The sequence below is a fragment of the Diadema setosum genome, chromosome 7 (assembly GCF_964275005.1).
Source record: "Diadema setosum chromosome 7, eeDiaSeto1, whole genome shotgun sequence".
NCBI classification, from domain to species: domain Eukaryota; kingdom Metazoa; phylum Echinodermata; class Echinoidea; order Diadematoida; family Diadematidae; genus Diadema; species Diadema setosum.
This window is the reverse complement of record NC_092691.1, coordinates 31,784,638-31,805,673: the sequence shown is the minus strand read 5'-3', so window position 1 is coordinate 31,805,673 and position 21,036 is coordinate 31,784,638. Positions and strand designations below refer to the sequence as shown.

Genomic DNA, 21,036 nt, shown 5'->3' with positions numbered 1-21,036 from the left:
TACTAAAATGATTCCTCTGCTTATGAAAATGTCGCCAAGGATAGAAAACACATGTACCTATGTAAAATACCATATTTCATTGCTGGGTGTTAAGCATTTAATGGAAATTTCTCAACAAATTTCACCTTGCCATGCAAGCTTTCGTCACAAGAAAAAGCTCCGTCACCGAGATTCTCAGAGCAGAGAAGATACCGTTAAATATTGCTTCGCAGCATCAGAAAATAAAAAGGAATTGCCTTAAAATGCGATAAAACATTTTTTTCATACATCATTCCACTAACCTATGTCAATATTATGACAAAAATGTGTTTCATTCTGTAAAAATCAGGCACAAATAAAGTTGGGTCGAGTTGTCCAATCGCAAACCCGCCCCTGGACAACTCGACCCGGTCGAGCTGTCCAGGGGTAGGGACGAGTTGTCCAGGGACGACTTATCCCGCGGTCGAGTTGTCCAGGAACCGTGTTCCGAGAAAACACACACAGTACACAGCTACAACCCCACCACTACCTATGTGAACACAGTGCTACTGTGTCACACAATCAGACACATACACACACACGAGTACGGTGGTTACATAGCGGCGAAGCGGCTGCACATTTATTTTACGCTTTGTTAGTTGGCAATAGGTACAGTGCACTGTTTAGCCCTCATTCCAGTGTCATGAAACGATACGATATGTTATTCGGTCAGCATACATGAAATTACAGCCGACAAAAACTACCATAACGACACTGCTGTCTCAAATACCACTATCAGCTGAAAAGCACTGCCACAAATTTTGGAACACGAAAGGGACAAGGAAGGTGAGGAAAGGAATGATCGTCTGATTCTGACCCGATCACTGTGAGTGTGAGTGTGAGTAGAATAACACTTAACAGAGTAGGCACCTAGATTCTTCGATTTCTATTTCTATGTTTGTAATCAATGGTAATGTTAGATTCTTAATTTCTAACAGAGTAACCAGTTAAAGCCTAATTATTACACCTTAGTCATTAGATAGAGACGGATTGCGACTTCTTTTCTTAATAAAATAGACTCTCTGGCAGAAATGAGATGCAAGTATAAGTAGCCCTACTACATATCGACCACCCTTATTGAAACCGACCGCATATAATTCGCGCACTGAACACTTAGTACGCACTTTTCTGCGCGCAAAGCACATAAAAATTGATTGGCTTTGAATGTAGATTAGGATGGTGTGGGAAAACGCGATAATTCACTGTTCATTAATGGTTTTAATCAAGGACAAAATTTCGAATGAATATTTTCACCGAATCGTAATGACAGCACAATGTATTTAATGTCTATGGAAGTTTCTAAAAGGCTTCTAAAAAGCTTCGTACAACATGGTGTTCAATACAACTCGGTTTACGTGCATTGTCAATGCAAAATCAGCGGTCGATCCTAAAAACGCGATTTACCGCGGGGAGCTGAAACGAGGCCACGCAAGTTCGTCGGCGATATTTTTGCACTGAAACTTCGAATCGAAAAGGGAACAACGGCGTTTGATAGAGCTGGATTTTCTCAATCACGTAGGTCAAGTTTTTAACGTGAATTTCAGTGTTAAATATTCTTATCAAGCAAATAAACATTAGGCGGTCGATTAGTAGTAGGTCCAACCCTACCGTACTAAGCTGAACTGACTAACAAGTTAGATGTTTTCTGTGTAATTAAATCAATGATCACACATATCTAAACCATTTATTTGATTTGTAGAATAGTGCCAATTTGTCTAACTTAAATTCTCTTTAATTGATTCCATGACCATGTGATCAGTGATGATAAGATGATGCAAATTTATGATTGTTACAGTTGTGCTCTGCTCTGTAAGACTTTTAACACTTAACGTTACAGCCGGGGTTTAGGCTAACGGTGCGGTGCGGTGAGAGGATCTAAAACAGTTTTGACCTCAATATGAATGACTCTAACGTTAGAACCTGGAAAAGTGTAATTTACTTTAATACTAGAACTTATATTATATATGACCCGCTACAACAAAAGGATGCGAAAGTCGAGGGAGGACGATTTTCCAAAATTCAGAAGTTAAGGAAAACTAGGCCTGTTTATTTCCAGAGCTGCACTTGCTCGAGCGATTGCTAGCACCCGAAGTCGACATGATGTAGGGCCTACCACAAGCACTATATCAATGTCAATCCGAAATCCCCTAACTCTTAGTGGCAGTTGTAACTTTGCTATTGATTTTAGACCCATCATAATCAAACAAATATGATGAGAATGGAGCGAAAAAAAAAAATTGAATTTGTAAGAAAATAACATTAAGGTATGAAAATGAGGTTACTTTTATCGCTTTGCGAGTGAGCTGGTTGTGTGGTGTTCATGCGGCTATTAAACTGTGGCGGGTTCCCAACACGCACGGTGATATGATCTAGTTTCTCCGTGTGTGTGGCTGTAGACTCGGGCCACGGCTACACTCGTGTGGCTGGATGGTAAAGACACACGCGTGTGGTTGTATACACTGCCTTCCAAAAATGACATGACATTATTCCCTTACTCTTCCGCTTTAATGTCATATATTAATAGAATCTAGGCCTATAACACGATTCATTTAAGTACTTGGCTGCAGAGATATTGATGATTTTATGAGACCATGTTGAGTGGTCTAGGAAATCGGTGTTTTGAGAAAACTGCCTTCAAAGTTTTCTTTCCGACGCAATCGTGATCAAGGGGAGGTCATTTTCACCTGTTGGCAGTAGAACTTAGAAGGTCTGCTCTTAGCAACCTCCACAATGTTCATTCGAGCTTAGCGCATACTATACACAGCCCTATCGCTGTACACAAGTGTCGCGATAGGCGAAGCACGGCGTCTGGTCGGGCTAGCTTAGCGCCAGCGGTCTACGCACGACCAATCAGTAACCAGGATGCCACGCACTGACCAATAAGATCACTCCCTCGTTGCTAGGGGCAGAGTCTATCTGCGACGCTAGATCCAAATCTTCGGACACATTTCTGTTCTGTTGAAAGTGGGAAAATCATGGCCCAGAAAAGAGCTAATTTCTTGCCTTTCCTTTGTTTAGCTTCAAAATTTATGCGATGATAAACAAAACATTAAACTACAACATTATGCCAAAAACAGAAATTTGATGATTTTGACTGATTTTGATGATCTGACTTCGAACTCAATTTTCTTGGCTTAGCCGTCAGCGACTTTCAGATCCTTTTGTTATGGGGGGAGGGGGTCACATATTCTCACATGTTTTGGCTTCTCTAACTGTTACAATAAATGTCATTACAATGCAACTTTGACCATTAATAATAGTGACATCGATTCTTGCCAAACATCAATTGCTTAGTGCATAGCTTGCTACACATTCTATGGATTCTACAGAAATAATGAATTCTTGCTTGAGATTCGCTCACTACTCATCGCATTTATGTGTACATTGTATGCGCATTTGCCTGGCAGAGGAGCATGTTCTGCTGAAATTAGCCAGCAAATTACTGTGAGTATGATTTATTGTCAGGGTACACTGTACATGCTGGCTTCAGGACCCAGTTGCTGGCCATTGCTAGCCCGACTGAGCCTGACTAGATGCCTTGCGCAGCTGTACTGTGACAAGGCTGTCTAGTTACCTATTGCTAGAAACTTGATGCAACTTCTCATCAGATGCATCTTATCACCCAAAACTTTGTGTGTAGACCTTACCAAAATCAAAATCAAAAGTCAGAACTTTGTGTTTGATATGTGCATTGGAAATCAAATGTCCTACACTGTATCAGCAATGGACTTGCATTTAAATGCAAGGTTTTGCATACAATTTGGTAGACTTGTGTGTGATTTTTTGAATTTCTCGCAACTGGGCCCAGGAATGATAGATGCATGCATGCTTTTCATCAGATTGGCTAGCTAATTTCAGCAGATGTTGTGCTTACGCTAGGCATACACGCATTCGTATCCAGGAGTGGCGAGTGAGTAGCGAATTGGTAACCATACAGTTTGTGCTATAATGATTAATGGCAATAATTTCTTTATTTATGGCTGAATTTGGTTCACAATGTCATCTTGAAAAGCTGGAACATGTCAGAATACAATCCTGTAACCTAAAAAAATATCAGAAGTGCCATGTAAGGACATATAGTGTGTGGCCCCTAATAATCCCCTTGATTGCCTAGAACTTGTAGTTGCTAAGTCATCCGGTCTTGAGCCATTTATACTCAAATCTGCAGTTTCACATACAATTGTGCACCAGTAGTCAAACTCTACTGCAATTTGATGACAGCTCGTTGATACTTTACTTTACGTGGGCCTTATACAGTAGGTTGTTCTTGTTGTTTGCTTTCAGACTATGTCACAGAGTGAAACGGGCTGTAGGTCCAATCGAGCATGAGCAAAATGGCTGGGGCAGCAGCACAGCGGAACCTGCACCTAGACCGAGAACTGAGCTTGCCCACACCTCCACCTCCTGCGCCTATTCCTACGGTGATGAGGAGTCGGAGTGAAGCCAATGCGTACAACTGGCAGTCAACGAAGACAAGTGTGAAAGAACGAATGGCCTTCATGTTCAACAATGAGACTCTGAGTGATGTGCACTTTATTGTTGGGAAAGGGGACAACATGCAGAGGATACCTGCCCACAAATTTGTGCTGTCCGTCGGGAGCGCTGTGTTCGATGCCATGTTCAACGGGGGCATGGCAACAACTTCGAGCGAGGTGGAATTGCCCGATGTGGAGCCAGCAGCGTTCCTCGCCCTCCTCCGCTTCCTTTACTCCGATGAGGTCCAGATCGGGCCCGAGAGTGTGATGACCACACTGTACACGGCCAAGAAGTACGCTGTGCCGGCTCTGGAATCGGCTTGTGTAGAATTTCTCAAGAAGAATCTCTCTGCAGACAATGCTTTCATGCTCTTGACCCAGGCCAGACTGTTTGACGAACCGCAGCTGGCTAACCTCTGCCTGGAGACCATTGATAAGAACACTGTCGAAGCCTTGAATGCCGAAGGTTTCACAGACATAGACCTTGATACTCTCATTGTCGTGTTAGAGAGGGACACGCTTGGCATCAAGGAGAGCATGCTCTTCAATGCCGTCATCCGCTGGGCAGAGCACGAGGCCGTTCGGCAACAGATGAGACCAACACCGGAGAACAAGCGCCGTGTCCTCAGCCGCGCCCTCAGGCTGATCCGGTTCCCGCTGATGACTGTCGAGGAGTTTGCCAACAAGGCCGCCCAGTCGGGCATCCTGACAGACCGGGAAGTGGTGAACCTCTTTCTGCACTTCACAGTCAACCCAAAGCCAGCCACCGAGTTCCCTTCCAACCCCAGGTGCTGCCTGACAGGGAAAGAGCAGACCCTCGCTAGGTTCTTGCAGGTGGAAAGCAGATGGGGTTACAGTGGCACCAGTGACAGAATAAGGTACCGTGTGTCACAAATTCGTGGTCATACTGTAATCGAAGAGTAAAAGTATATGATGGAGGGAAGGTGTCATTATCAGAAACAGCTTAGAGCTGGTGCAAGAAAAAGTAAAGCAGAAGTACCAATGAATGCAATTACCAATTGCTGAACATCATCACCAACAGCAGTGCTCTGGCAAACGTATTGGTGATGTGATGTACATGTATGCATTGAGTAGTAGTTCTTTACAAGGCAATATGCAGTCCTTGAAACACAAGCATTTATGAATTTCCATGATTAAAAAAAAAAAAAAAAAAAAAAATAAGTAACTCATATAGTGTACATTATACAATTTTTAATGCTGTAATTCTAGTTTTCCTCACTACCTTGCCAAGCTCTTTTCTTCTTTTGCTGGTAATCATGTATCCCCAAATGAAGGTTTGCATTTGATGATGTTGTGCAATTTTAAAACATTTTGATAGATTCATCAGTCAGATTCATGATGTCATCATTGTTGCAAAGTCATTGTAAGAGATAGCATAGATGTACAACATACTCTATATTACTAAAATGTGTTGATGATTGTTAGTCAGTTTTTATTTTGAGGCTCTACCCAACCAAAAAGTTGATACATGAAGACCAAATCACTTTATTTGTATGATGGTTTATACAGATTCCAGGTCAACAGAAGAATATTTGTTGTGGGCTTTGGACTATACGGCTCCATCCACGGCCCTGCAGACTATGCAGCAAATATTCAAGTGAGTGTGTTTGATGTTGAAGACTAATTGGTGGGAAGTGTAATTTTAGATATTAACTGCTTAGTAGTGATTCAGTGGGGGTTGGAGGAGGGGGATTATGGTTGCACAATGCACAGACATCTAGCATTTATGTGTTGAATGTGTATAATGTATATGTGTAGATAAAATACATTGTATATATGTTGATAATGTTAGGAATCTACTCTTAAAGTACAAAGTTAATGAATCAAGCCAGATGGAGGCATATATATGGCAAGTCATCTGGTCAAGAGTTGAAATAACATTTAATGGGGTCAGTGGGAAAGATAGATATAACACAATTTGGAACATGTTGATGTCATCTATGTTATTCTTTTGTTTGTGACATTTGTGTGACTTTCTTATATAGCACTAGATATACAATGCATATTGAATATCGTCGCTGGGGTGACAAAACCTCGTATCTCAAAATTGTCAAATGTTCAGGAGAGCGAAAAAACATGGCGGCCAAAGCACTATAGTGAATGGGAAAGCCTTCTCTTTGACATGTCATGGTGGCTTCATTTTTGGAGTAAGACAGTTAGGATTTGGCCAAGACATCACTTGACCCATTATTTGACCATTAAGCTAAAAAAAAAAATTTTTGAAATTTTTGAGATACGAGGTCTTGTCACCCCAGCGACGATATGCTGTTTTCGTACGTTTACTTTTCATTCTGTTGTAGTAACAGTGTTATTTGGACCTAACCTGACATCTTCCATTTCCCTTCCCCCAGATAATCCATGCAGAGACTGAGGAAGTGATGGGTCAGAATGACACAAGTTTTAGCTGTGATGGCACGGACGCCACATTCCGCGTCATGTTCAAGGAGCCCATTGAAATCCAGCCTAGTGAAAATTATGTAGCAAGTGCAACACTCAAGGTTAGTGCAACATCACTGTTGAATGGTGACATGCCATCATGTCGTGTAGATGGCTGTCAGTGAATTGTGTAGAAGGAACACCAACGCATTGTATTCCAACTGAAAGAAACTGTTGTTACGTGCATCTGAAAACGAAAAATGTTTGACTTTGTCATGCTTTCAAGCACCACAGATTCTTGCTTGTAAAACTTGTTAGTCTTAGCTGTTTGTTTGGCTTGTCTGTTGAAGCATAAGTGAGTGTGCAAGTTACATTCTACCTCTTAAAATGCTATTTCCTTGTACAAAAGTTCTTTGGATTGAGTGTTACCATTTGGTTAGGTATACTAATCTCTTCTGATTCATGCACAAGTTGTCACTAAATTGATTTGTGATTTTGTGTGTGTGTGTGTGTGTGTGTGTGTGTAAACTTTTTAATGGAAAGACATATGCTCAGCATCAGCAGATGAAGTACTTTCATTTCATTCCTGTGTGATCACTAATAATCGACAATAGCAGAGACTTAGAACTGCAGAAATTTGTTTGTTTGTATATAATGTGATATTCTGCTATTGGTGACCCATTGAAATGTATCACTGCTTGTTTTTCTCCATCCTTGCACAATATACAGGGTCCAGACTCACATTATGGCACCAAGGGTCTCCGCAAGGCAGTGCACGAATCCGCCTCCAATGGCAAAGTGGTGTTCCAATTCACCTACGTCGCCGGAAACAACAACGGAACGTCTGTGGAAGATGGCCAGATTCCAGAGTTGATCTTCTACACGTGAGGACAGTGCCCCGGGGATACTTGACCATTTTCCATGCCAAAGTTATGGTTCAACCGCCCTCTTTCTGTGTGAAATAACGAAAGTTAGGTACGCATCAGAAGCATATGCGAGCAAGTGTTGGCCAGATATTGTGGAGAACAAGCATTATTAAGAAGCAACTTGTTCCTCTCATAGAGTCTTATTTCTTTTGCTCATCGCATGCATTGTCAATTGGACACTGATTTGGACTTGTTGTGAAAGGAATATGCATTGGAATGATGCACAGGATGCTTATTGTTATCTGGTGTGACGTAGGTTCCAATTTCAGTGTGGCAGATGCAGTTACAGCCAAATATGAAAGTAGTTGCACAATCAGCTTATTTGCTCTTTTCAGTTGTATTCCTCCACTGAGGTTGTTTTTTTTTTTCTTCTCAAAAATGCACTGTTTTTTTTGGCACAGTAACCATATTCACCCTCCTCATGTTGCAGCGAGCATCTATGGAAATTGCTTGGTCACTGGGCAGTGCAGAAACTTTGAAAGCAGTCTGCAGTGTAGCTAACTCAGTGCTTGCCTGCATTTGCTCTGGCGACAATTATTGATTAGTGTGTGCTTCTGTTTCCTTCGCTCCTATCGCTAGTCTTCAGTGCATGTTTGTTTTAAGGGCATTATCAAGAACGTGTCACTCTGACACGAGTATCAAAGCATCATGATATTCTGCATGGTGCATACTTCATCTCTGGCTGCTCCACTACTGGCACTCTCAGTCCAGGGAAAGGAGATGTGTAGTGCATTTCATTTTCGTGAAATTCAATGGGAGACCGTTAAAGATGATACAATAAAAGCAGTGTGGGGTATAAAGCAGATTTCTGAGGCCAACATGAGAGAACAACTGTCACCTGAAACTTCTAGTTTTTGAATGTGATTGATGCACTGTATTTGGTGTAAATCACCCAACGAGAACAGGAAGTATGGTACTGTGAACATAAAGTGAAGCTGCTGTGATTCTGACTGGAGTTTTAATCCCACTGTGTGCCCGTACATTTTTGACAGTTCATGTTAGTGTGAAATTTTTGTCCCATTCTACACCATAGATTCCTGAGGTGTTGTGTGTATTTTCCCGTCCATCTACCACTGGTTTGCATTTACCTAGATGCCACCCAGAATGTGTGACGGGAGTTGGTCTAGCCAATGAAATTCACAATGGAGTAGCATGTGGCAAGTCGTCATTTTGACAAGAAACTGTGGCAGGTTGTGATAACCATGCGACCTTCCAATGCAAGCTTATCAAATTTCTAGACCCAAAGCCCTGGTGCGCTACTCGTCTGATGCTTAGAACTGCAAACGCCATGGAGTTGTAGTGGTATATAAGGCTGCTTTTGTGTCAGGGTAGTTCACAAACATGTATGCATAGTAACTCTCAGGATTGATCTGAAAGAGATTGAGCAGAAGATGAGGTCAGGCACACTTCTGGAATTGTTTCATGTACTGTAAAACACAATATATTCGCAGCATGAAAATTTCGCGAATTGGAGCCGACTGCCTTTCTCGCAGCATGAAAATTTCGGGATTTGCCACTGGCATCCAATGCATACTTTGTAGGCAAGAACTTTGGCGTGCATTTAGATTTCATGAATATTGCCGCTCGCGAAATTAAAATGCACACGAACATTCCTCGTTCTACAGTATACCTGGACAAGTGGTCCGAGAAGTGGTGAGTACACTAGTGTCACCAAGGGTACAAACTTCTCTTAAATATAAACGTCAATTTGTTTTTCTTTTCAGTCTATTTCTGGCCAGGCATGACACCTTGCACTAATATAGAGCTATATTGGAAACTGGAGAAGACCTACTGACTTGTAGTATATTGCTCAAAAAAATTAACTCTTTCTTCTGGTTGGCATATGTCCTGTCTTGGAAGTTATCATTCTTCAATTGTCTGTTAGCCCAAAAAGCAATATATGTTGATTAGAACAGTCTTCAAGTGTGTGTTTATTGGCTGGATGAGTATTGTCTCTCATTCACTGGGGCCTTGTATGCTGTTCTCTGCAAATATCCATCGCTGGCTATCATGGCATCAGGCAGATGTAGCAAAGTGTGCATGATAGACAAGATGTATATTTGCCTGTGAATTATAGTTACCAGGGTATGTATACAGTGTACTCCCTTTATAACAAACATGGTTAGAACAGAATTCTTGTTTTATACAACATAGTAAAAAAATTCAGGTCCTAAAATTACCATCTTTATATCTTTATGTACTTTACTGTTAAGCTATGACGAAATTTTGGTATTACGAAATTTCAATATAACAAAAGGAAATTACCGGTCCATGGACTTTGGTATAACGGAAGTCGCCTGTATCACATTTAGAGTTTCACTTGCAGTGATACCTCATGCTTGAATCACTGTAGGATTCCCAAAGTGGCTATCTGAAATGTCACTGTTTGCATTTTTGGTGTGTCAATCACTCATTTTTGGTCTCTTGTGGGGCAACAAGACAGACACTGATATACCATGTGTAATCAGTTGAACCACAGAAGTATTTTAGGTTGCTGAAATCGAAACACAGTTCTGTATAGGGACAGGCAGCGGAACATATCAACATTGCGATTTCATGTCAATCATATTTTCTTTTCTGCTTTGATTTGTCTCTTCCTTTGTTGTCAAAATATTTATAGTTGTCTGTACTTCAGTGCAATTTCACTTTTCATTTATTCTATGATGGTTTGTGTGCAGTTATGATTTTGCAGGAAAGAGGCCTGCAGGCATTTTGCTATGCCATATTGGGTATGTAAAATGTAGGCTCCAAGCATGGATCAAAGCTATTGTTTGCATATCATGCTGCCTTTCTTCTGCATTCTTTTAGGCATGTAACCAGTGGGTTTATATGAAGTGCGAAATCACTCAATGTTTAATTTCAAGGCAAGAATCCTTGGTCCCGATGTGTCATGTAATTACAAGCACATAGGAAAGGGTACTGTACAGTTGGTGAGTTGCAAAAAGTTTCATGCCAGCAATGCTGAGTACCAGTAGATATTGCATGACAGGTGGCTTCTCATCAATAATCAATCAATCTCTAGATCTATCAATACATTGCCTGTATTGTTACTGTGAAATGGTCTACTATATGTACGTATATAGGCATCATATGTGCATGCCACATTCTGGCATATCTTACGAATGCATGCAAATCCTGACATAGTTTCGTTTGTAGCACAATGATGTAATATCTTACTTGAGATTCAGATCAGTCAATACAAGAAAACACAAAGAGAAATGAGAGAGTGGCACAATTGCTTAAACTGATGAAACTGAATATCTATGGGTACATCATACTTCCTCTGGTAAATGTGCTATATCCACCTTTTCATTCTTTTTGGGGCAAAGTGTAGCTCAGAAGGTTGTGCAGTTGTATTCCTGGCTTGCAATTGTTTTGAATCTACAATCATATTTAGTTGAATCCCTTTGTAGGTTTTTGTCTCAATCAGTCAGACAAGCACAATCACGGAACTAAACTTTTTCACTGTCCAACAATTCTGGTCATTGCAGGTTTAGAAGTTAAGGTCAAGAAATGCATCCCCTAGCCCCCCCCCCCCCCCCCCTGCCCTGTTGGCTCACCCGAGCCAACGGCTCAAGTGAGCTATTGGGGGCACTGTGGCATAGTGGATAAGACTCCGGACTCCCAATCAGAGGGCCCAAGTTCAAATCCCGCCCAGTGCTTACGTTAATGGACCAAGATGTTTGTACCCACCATGTCCCTCTAGACCCAGGTGTATAAATGGGTACCTGGCAATGCCAGGGTAGTAATAATGGCAGGACCCTCTGGTAGAACAGTGGTAACACTGACGAGACTACCCTGGGTAAAGAAGACCATATCATGATATTATTAATACCATTATCATTACTGCAATTGTTCATTTTTTATAAGATAGGAAAACCATTTGGACTAGATCATTTGAATTTTGATGTTTTGAAAGCCCAAACCATTCCTCTGAAGAAGTAAGAACATCTGTGTGTATATGTACTGTCAATTCCACTTGGAACCTTCCGTATCATGGGGGTTTTGTAGGTATGATGATGTTGCGATATCAAGCCATCACTTACATGATCTGTTATTGCACGTTGTCGGATCAGCGGTTTGGGGAGCGTGTGGAGATTGTGGCAGCGTGTAGCAGTATTGGTGATCCAACAGATTTCTGGTATCTTGCCATGTGTCCAGTACAGGGTAGCCCCTTGACCCGAAGGAGGGATGTGGAAAAAAACAAAAAACAAAAACAAAACAGCATGCTCGATCCTGATTGGTCAATAAATACTGTTTCAAGAGGCCAGTAGATCAGTCCCTATTTTTGATGATCATGCCACCAAGATTTCTCCCCAAACTACTGATGATACTGTCTTTGGCATGCATTTGGATATTGCCACAGTCTTTCCTCTATAGATACCCCCTCCATGCTGAATATTTTGGTCCTGGTATTGCAGAGAATTACAGTTAACCTTTGATTGCAGGATACATACCGGTACTCAAGAGTTAACTCTGCTTACAAAGAAGAACATGCATCATACCATGCGGACAAGCACCAGAACACAATACAGTCAGCCTTGCTCAAGTCGATCTCACACAAGTCGAATAATCGCCTCAGTCGAAGGTCTCTTCAAGTCCTCTTCTCTTTATACTCTGTGGATTTAATCCCTCATAAGTCGAATTTTCTCTAAGTTGAAGCTATTTCTTTAGTCCAAATAGATTAGACTTTAGGCAAGGTTGACTATACTGTGAAACTTGGTAAAATTGGGACTGTTCGCATTGACAACAAAGATCAAGTCTGAATGTACACACATTGATTGCTTGCCCGCTATCGCATATTTAATTTTGCGCACAGTACAACAACAGCTGTTGGCAAGTCAAGTATAAAGCTTGATTCTATGGATTAATATCAGTTTCTGTCTCGCACGTTGGTCTGCAGAAGTTGACACTCTTTAGCCAAACTTTTAGCTTAGATTTTGTCATTGTTGGCAGAAGTTATAAATGTATAAGAGTTCCTGTCTACAAGTTCTTTTGAACTCACAAAAATGTTTTATCCTTGCAAGTCCTCATTGTAGCAAAGCCTTGTATAGCTATATCTAGTAGCCATGATTTATTGAATCCCAAGATGTAACAAATTTTCATTCATTTTGATAACTCAATTTCGGTATAACTTACCAAGTGAACTAGTGAACAACTGCACTGACTGTGCCATGTGCCATCTGTACAGATTGAGTGACGTCATTATTTGTCGATATCTGCAACTCAAAATCATAAATGTTTTGCTGTTGCATTTTCAGCAAGTTTAGAGGGGCTGTTTGTCGGTCTTCACCTAGAAATATGTAGGGTTGTTCGTAAGTGGAGCAATAATTGTCGTAAAGATCTTTCAGTGCATGCATTGCTCATTAGATACACTGTTATAGACTCTCGCTGAAAACATATAATTTACTGTTAATGGTGGTTTCATCAGTTATATCTTTGGCTCGACTGTGGCACTATATAGGCCTATTGAAACTTCTGTACAAAGGAGCTTGTGGCCGACTGGAAATGGCCACTTCCATTGGCATGACACTAGAGCACCTTGTCATATTCTGAGGAGTGAACGTTTCGACAGCTCTCATGCAGAGAGAATACAACAATTCCATGTCGTGCGAGCGTTGGAAGTGCAAGTAGTAGCTAACTGTGACAATCAGATTTCCCCCAATGAAGGTTCGATATCAACAAAGTTGAATCAGCCCATTCCTAGGATTGTTTTGTTTTTATGCCTCCGCCACGAAGTGTCGCCGGAGGCATTATGTTTTCGGGTTGTCCGTCTGTCCGTCCATCTGTCCTTCCGTCCGTAATCAATTTTGTGGACAGCGTGTCTAAAAACTGTTAGAGGTATCCTAATGAAACTTGGCATGCATATGTAAGAGTGGGCGAAGTTGTGCCTATCAACTTTTGGGCGCGCATGCTCAAGGTCAAGGTCAAATGCTCAAAATTTCACTATTTCCCCTATATCTCTGCAATGCCTGAAGGTATTTTCTTGAAACTTGGTGTATACATGAACTACCAAATAAAGATTCCCCAGAGAGAGTTTTGGGTCATGAGGTCAAAGGTCAAGGGTCAAAGGTCAAGTGAAAATATTAAACTTTCACCTTTTTTTCCATATCTCACAAATAATTCTAGGTATCTTCATGGAACTTAGTATATATGCATGTACTAACTGACAGTGATCATTTAGGGAATTTAGGGGTCATGGGTCAAAGGTCAAGGTCAACTCTTCAAAATGTCATTATTTCCCTCTTATCTATGCAATGCCTGCAGGAGTTTTTCTTGAAACTTAGTGTATGCATGTATTAACCAATACAGATTCTCTTGGAAGTTTCTTGCCAAAAGGTCAAAGGTCAAGTGAAAGTGCTAAATTTTGCTTCTTTAAACATATAAAAGGGTCAAAAGTTGGGTACAAATCCTCAAATCCCCACATACCTACACTCTTAGACAGTACAGCCATTCATCCAAATAAACCTAATTCAAGGAAAGTGAACATTCAATGCATTTGTGACCAATCTGTCATTTTAATATTTTGCCAGTTATGTGAAACTGTCATCACACATTGTCAAGACATTGTGCTATAGACCTATTTGGAGAACCATGCATTATGGCGGAGGCATACCAGTCGCCATAGCGACATTTCTATTTCAATTATGAGGTACATGTATTGTTCTGTATACCAATAGGGCAAACTGTGACAAATTTATTTCCGATGTTCTCTTGCCTACATATCTTTTGTTGTGACATGGAGAAAAAATGCCATTGGACTCTAAAGAGAGTGGGACAAATAATAAGCATGTGTCGTTTGACCATATTTTTTACAGTCAAACTAACAACTTAATATCTTTGTATGTGTGTGGATGTGTATTTGTAAACATATTTGTATCACAGCTACTTATGCCTTTGCATAGTGTACAACACAAGTAGATGTAAAACAAAACAAAGAAAACAAAACAGAAAGAATGTTATATATGGCAGTACCGCTGAAGAATTTTGACCCAGAGTCGTACTTTGTAAGGTGATGCGAGTATATCATGTGAAATCTGATATATGATAAGATATACATTTCCTTTGATGTGCAGTATGATTCAGAAATCATGTGGATAGACGAGTCATGATTACAAGCCTCTTTGGATTCTGTTTAGACTGTGGAAGTTTGGTGAATCGAAATACACTGTACTTGTAGCTGTAATTAAAATGATGACATGTGAAGGGCTACTCTGTACTGTGTGATGTTTGTGTGAGTGGCTTGTGATATTTGATCCCCAAATTTCAAGAAACTTGAATTGAATTTGTACCTTTGGGTGGAGTTAAAATGTCTGTGGCAATTTTTTATTCACTTCCATTTACAGCATATAGTTATAATGTTTCAAAGGGGAAAAAAATATACACATCATGTAAATTTGTGATGGCTTATAGAACAATCTACATTCACATAATCTCTTCAAGTTGCTTTTTCATGAAAAGGAGTGATGCTCTTTCATACTCAATTTCACAGGTACATGAAGGCAATCTTCATTATGCACACATATTGTATACTGTAGAGCAAGTTATTTTTGCACTATGAAATTTTCGTGAATTGTCACTGGCATGCAATGCATATAGTGTAGACATGAACTTTTGCATGCATTTTAATTTCCCGAATCTTGATTCTTACAAAATTCGCAAAATTGAAATGCATGCGAAAATTCCTCCTTACAGTATTACCACTGCTCACAAGTGGTGTATGTAACCTGTTCTAATTTCCATGAGAATACATCGCTTCAGACAATCTGTGAATATTAAGATTCTGACTTTATCTCGTCCTCTCTACATGTGCAGGGACAATCAGGATTAGAATAAGCAAAACAGAACCATATATGGGATGTTCTAAAAGGTGCAGAACTGAGGTGAAAAGAAATACAACTTGAAGACTCCAGTTCAATTCCAGTTTTATTGCCAATCTTTAAAAAAGAAATACGCAAATACACACTCAAAAATATAACTTCACATTACAGCATTACAATGCTTGAAATAATTGGGCATATATTATATATATATGGCATTAGCATGCCATCATACATTTTCTAAAATTGATAAAAGCGACTACGTGTAACATCTTGACTTTCATTTACAATGAACACCGAAAGACAATGCAAGCTGACTGCCTTACTTGACATAGGCCTACAGAATGTGTGAAACAGACATACTACACATATGCCCCACGTGGATCTTACAATAACTACAGTAGACACATAACACAAAATATGTCGTACATACATACATACCGTGTGTGTGTGTGTTTGTAAGAAACTACAATCATTACGTTTTATTGATCAATGCTGTAGCACTGAATATATGTGTGACTACACATAACAAGTGCAACAACATTACAACATACATTGTCACTTTAGAGGAAATCGCTATACAGGTGACTCCTCTTAAAATGAAGTTCTTGGGACTGGCAGTTTTCTTTTGCTATGTCAAACTTTGTCATAACTGAAGGGAATTTTACACCATATACTTTAATGATGATAACTTTGGGACCTATAACCGTGTTGTAATGGGAGTGCCCTGTATATATCATTGGGTGAAGTGTTGAAGAACAGTAATTCAAATTTTCAGTGAAAAATACATTGGTCTTGTGAGCCACTTGATACTTGTGTAGCTCATTATTCTTTTTTTTTTTTTTTTTTTTTTTTTTTACATCAAACATTCCTTCACAGGAATAATCTACAAAAGAAATGCAAATTTCCTATCAAAACTAAATGCACCATTTTTCCAGTTCAAAGGCACATTCTTCAACATTCTATTACACAGTGAAAGATCTTTTGCCTATATGCGCCATTCTATATGAAAGCCTCCAACAATAAGACATAAAATCTCAAACGTTAAAATGCAGACATAAATCAGAAAATCATGTGAAAATGGAACTGGACAAGGATGACAACTCTAAAGAAGACTAAAAGTAATAAAATGATTTGCCTGGTTTAAGAAAATAATGGTATCTTGTTACAACTGCTCCTGTTACTCTTTCTGGTGAGATCAACATAGTTTATTATCTCTTTATTACCTGTGTCTATATCAAAAATATATTGTAGTCCAATGTCTGGTCTGCGCAACAAAATTAGATGGTTCTTGCAAACGTGACAATGATGATAGTTGTTATTGATCCTGATTAAATAGAAATAACTTCATCGTTATGTAGAAGAAAGTAAGCCACAACACAGATACAATATGCTTTATCTCGCTGATGCTAACCCATGTACAATCAAGGCTAGTTCTGAACTAATTCCATTTGAAAATCAGTGGTATTGAATTGTACATCCCTGAATTTGTGATAGGCTTTAATGCCTTGTAGCTATGTTATGTATTATTTCTGCATGTGTCTCTGACATTTTAAGAAAATCAACAAAGAAAAATATACTTACACTTTATCTATTATTTACTTATTCACATTTTCTTTAAAAAATACAGGGTAAGTCTCGTTCAAGCTTGATGCAAAAAAAAAGAAGAAAATATCTCAACATATTTTACATCATACTTGTGACTTACGGTCAAATAAAAATCTATTAAATCTTCCCCTTTATTTCATCTTCAGACACCACGAAAAAACTGAGTCTCAAATCGCTATCAGAGAGGAATATTATGTGTTGTAAATATTTCTTTATTTAGAGACACTCGTACTAAGAAAATCAGAAGTTATAACATTTCTTGTGAGGTATAGTTATGACTGTGTTATCATTAATGGCCTACATACAAATAATATGCCCCTAAAAAAAAAACAAGAGTGTAGCCAGTTAGATGAAAATCAAATTGTATGGGAAGCACAAAAACCAAACCACTGATGGGGAATTTTGAGAGTAAGCCTTTGCTATACTGATCAAAAGACACTGGAATACCATGTGATTATTGATCTGGAAATCACATGAAGGCCCCTCAAAGTGAAATGTTTTATCAAGGTAACAGATCATACAAAGACTTTGTTTGCAAAAACCGATAAGTCCATTTTTGAAGATTTTGAAGTACGGTCTCTGTCATAAAGCACAAAATAATACCTTTTAAATGATATATTGGTCACTACGTATAAAGGTACATTTTTGAAGTTATGGTCAAAAGAAGCGAAAATTTTCTTATTATTCTCTTTGTTTTTCTTGACCTTTAATCGCAAATATCTCCATTTGGCAAATACGGACTTACCGGTTTTTGCGAACAAACTCTTCATATTTTGTTATGGTTAGCCATTATATAGAGCTGCCAAACTTTGCAGTTCTTTGCATGACAGAATGCTGCTCTCAAATGGTGCGTCAGACATAAAACCTCAACTCTTTTCTGGGAAGCATCAATTCGGTCTCTTTCCCTGTCCAATATCACATGCATTCACAAAATGCCACTACAAAATGATTCCTGCATGATGTAGTTGAAACACGTTGAAAATGCATGAGGTCCAACTCATTAATGCAAGAAAAATCGTCTCCCACGATTTATGTCCCGTGTACACTTTAAGATATAAACATCAGCACCTCCCCTCATCAATAAGAGGTGAAAAGTAGAAAAGGAATAGAACTATTGAGTTTGAACTGTTTTCATGTAGCTACTATATAAAATAAAATCATGATTTCAAAGGAAAAGTGAACTCTTTCAGCAAATCAATTTCAGATTTTCAGTTCAGTTGACGTGGAATGGCTTAAGGTGGCACCCTGGATAAAATCAACAACACAAACAAATGAAACGGAATCATTGCACGCTTTACCAAATTGCCTTCAGGCAAATTGTAGTAGTGACTTTGATGATGTTTGAGAAACTGATCTAAAATACTGTAATTTGAGTTTAAACAAGAATTTTCTCACGCATGCTGAAAGTACATATGCAGCAGACTCATCTTGCACAATATCATATAGTTTTATTTCAATATATTGTAGCATATACAGCTACATCAAAAATTTTCATATACACCTCTCTATGCGGATAGAAATATATTATCTTTGTATAATTTTGTAATGAAAATGTAGTAATCACATCCTTCAGCCTACTGTCATTACCTCAGTCTTAAGTTTCGATCCTGCAAAAGTTTCATTAATTATTGTGCACGTTCACAACATTAATCATTTCTTCTCTTCACAAGAAATGGCTCCATCAGAACTATTTGAATTTGTCATCTTGATTTTGATTTTGATTTTGATATCTTTTTTTCTATTGGGCAGTTGGAGATGAGGAAGCTTTTCCAGAAGGCAGCATGAAAATCAGACAATTCATAAATCAAGGGTACAGGTATATCTAGTCTGTGTGTGTGGTCTATCTATGCATGCACGTGAGTGTCCAAGCATTAGTAATTAGGGGTGAACAAACCATTTCTCATTTTCTTCCAATATGATGCAAAATCACAATTGCCTAGCCATAAAAATGCTGCAAAAAGTTTCCGAAGTTCACCAGGCGTACGTGACATTTGAATTTTCTGAGAGTTTCTTCCCAATAATATCTTAAGTATGGTTATTTTAGAAAGAAAAGATTTCACTCCAAAGAAATTACTATGCACATCACAGGACATCAAAAGCACTTTGATCTTTTTCAAAATGCTTTGCCTTCCACATAGAATCTTCAACATATAGACTGCATCACATTTATTTCAGGATATTGATGTTTTCTTCATTGCTCGGTAGGACATTATGGTGTATATTATAGGAAGAAGATAAATGCAATAGTATATTCATTGGATATACCATGCTTTAGACCTTCAAAAAACCAGAATGAAAGTCAATTGTACATTACACAGTAAACCCAGAGAAAAAGATAATAACCATGTCTATTCAGTGTTGTCAAGTTGACTTGAAATAAATCACAATGTACAGGTATAATATATGTGCAGACAATCTGGTCAATATAGCTGTATATTGCATAAGGCCACACTAAGATGGATTCAAGCGGAAGAGATGTACAGTATTTCAGTGTTTTTTTTTTTTATTTTCTGATCAACTACAGAATGTCTGTAGATTTTGGTTCACACCAGCTAGAGAGAATCCACTCCAATGTCATTTCTCTTCATCACCATTTCAATGAATTTCTGTAAAGATGTCCAATTTTTCAGTGACATAGCACAGTGTTCAGTAGCAGAGTGGACAGTCGTTTGCTTTGTACAGCAGCATGAATCTCATGCAGCATACACAGGTACAAAGCAGTGGCCAAAGCTGCATGACTGAATAAGAGTTTCAAATCTTTGAATTTCAAAACTCGTAGATACTCATAAATATACTCATATATTGTGTATGTAGTCTCACTAGTAAGTCTGTTGGTTGTTCCTCCCCCATCCAACCCCATCCAACCCAATTTATTATATGTCAGCCCTCTGGTAAGTCTAGCCCCCTGCTATGTTCTGACCTGGGGAATAAATAGTCTCATCTCAAGACTGATGGATATGGTAACTGACAAGATATATGCAGTATGTGTAATGAAGCAGCCCACATTACACAAAATCCTTGAAGCCAGGCTAATTGTACAGGACAACACCCCACAAACCAAATTCCAAAATTAATTTGGTTGTAGTTCAGTTTAGCTAACATCACTCTCATTCATCAACTCTGAAGCTCCCAAGTCTGGGATTAGAAGATGCAAATGGCATTTATATTTACATCCGATGGGTATGTGTCCAGTGTTAGTGTCCATGCTAAAAATGTCACAAAATGTTGTTCATGTGTGCACATATAGGGCCTACATTTTTATTAATCATCTTCCTTCATGTATGTTGCCTGATGGGTTTACTGCATGAGTTATTCCTCATGGTCATTTAGGCAATAATGGCTTAAATGGTGAAAGAGTTTACCAGTCACTAGAATTGAATTTACCTGTAAGTTATATTTGCACTCTAATCTGTGAGTATAAGGTATCTCTTATTCAACAACTTATTTGATAGATCAGAGCAGTGAGAATTTTAGCTCTTTATTCATCCACTTCTTTCCCTCTTCCTTATTTTGCTCTCTGCTGAAAGAATTTCAAACATATTGAAAGCACTCGGAATATCTATATTGCAAGGTTTGCCTACAAATCACATATTTAGTTTTCTAATTGTCCGCTGAAGCTTTTTAAGCAGATTTTGTTTTTGTGCATGTTTCATTGAATTGTTTGGGGGTTTTTCCACTTTTTTCCACTTTTATTTCAAAACAAATATTTCTTTAATACTGTCTTGATTCACCATAAAAATCATGCTGCACAATATCAATAAATTTGCTAATTGATGACATGATCCACTCTTA

The 21,036-nt window shown here is 38.9% G+C and overlaps 1 protein-coding gene across 1 annotated transcript; it reads left to right on the top strand.

Moving 5' to 3' along the window:
- The first annotated feature begins 643 nt into the window (after positions 1-643).
- On the top strand, positions 644-8,094 carry LOC140230639 (BTB/POZ domain-containing protein 2-like). Its single transcript, XM_072310781.1, has 5 exons — positions 644-844; positions 4,303-5,371; positions 6,024-6,111; positions 6,866-7,012; positions 7,620-8,094. Exons 2-5 carry the CDS (start codon positions 4,344-4,346, stop codon positions 7,776-7,778), a joined length of 1,422 nt encoding a protein of 473 aa, XP_072166882.1. The 5' UTR covers positions 644-844; positions 4,303-4,343; the 3' UTR covers positions 7,779-8,094.
- The last annotated feature ends 12,942 nt before the right edge of the window (positions 8,095-21,036 follow it).

Coding starts and splice junctions, on each gene's coding strand:
- LOC140230639 (XM_072310781.1), top strand. CDS start 4,344: ATGAGCAAAATGGCTGGGGCAGCAGCACAGCGGAACCTGCACCTAGAC. Junction 6,112..6,865: donor ACTATGCAGCAAATATTCAA/GTGAGTGTGTTT, acceptor CCCTTCCCCCAG/ATAATCCATGCAGAGACTGA. Junction 7,013..7,619: donor TAGCAAGTGCAACACTCAAG/GTTAGTGCAACA, acceptor CACAATATACAG/GGTCCAGACTCACATTATGG.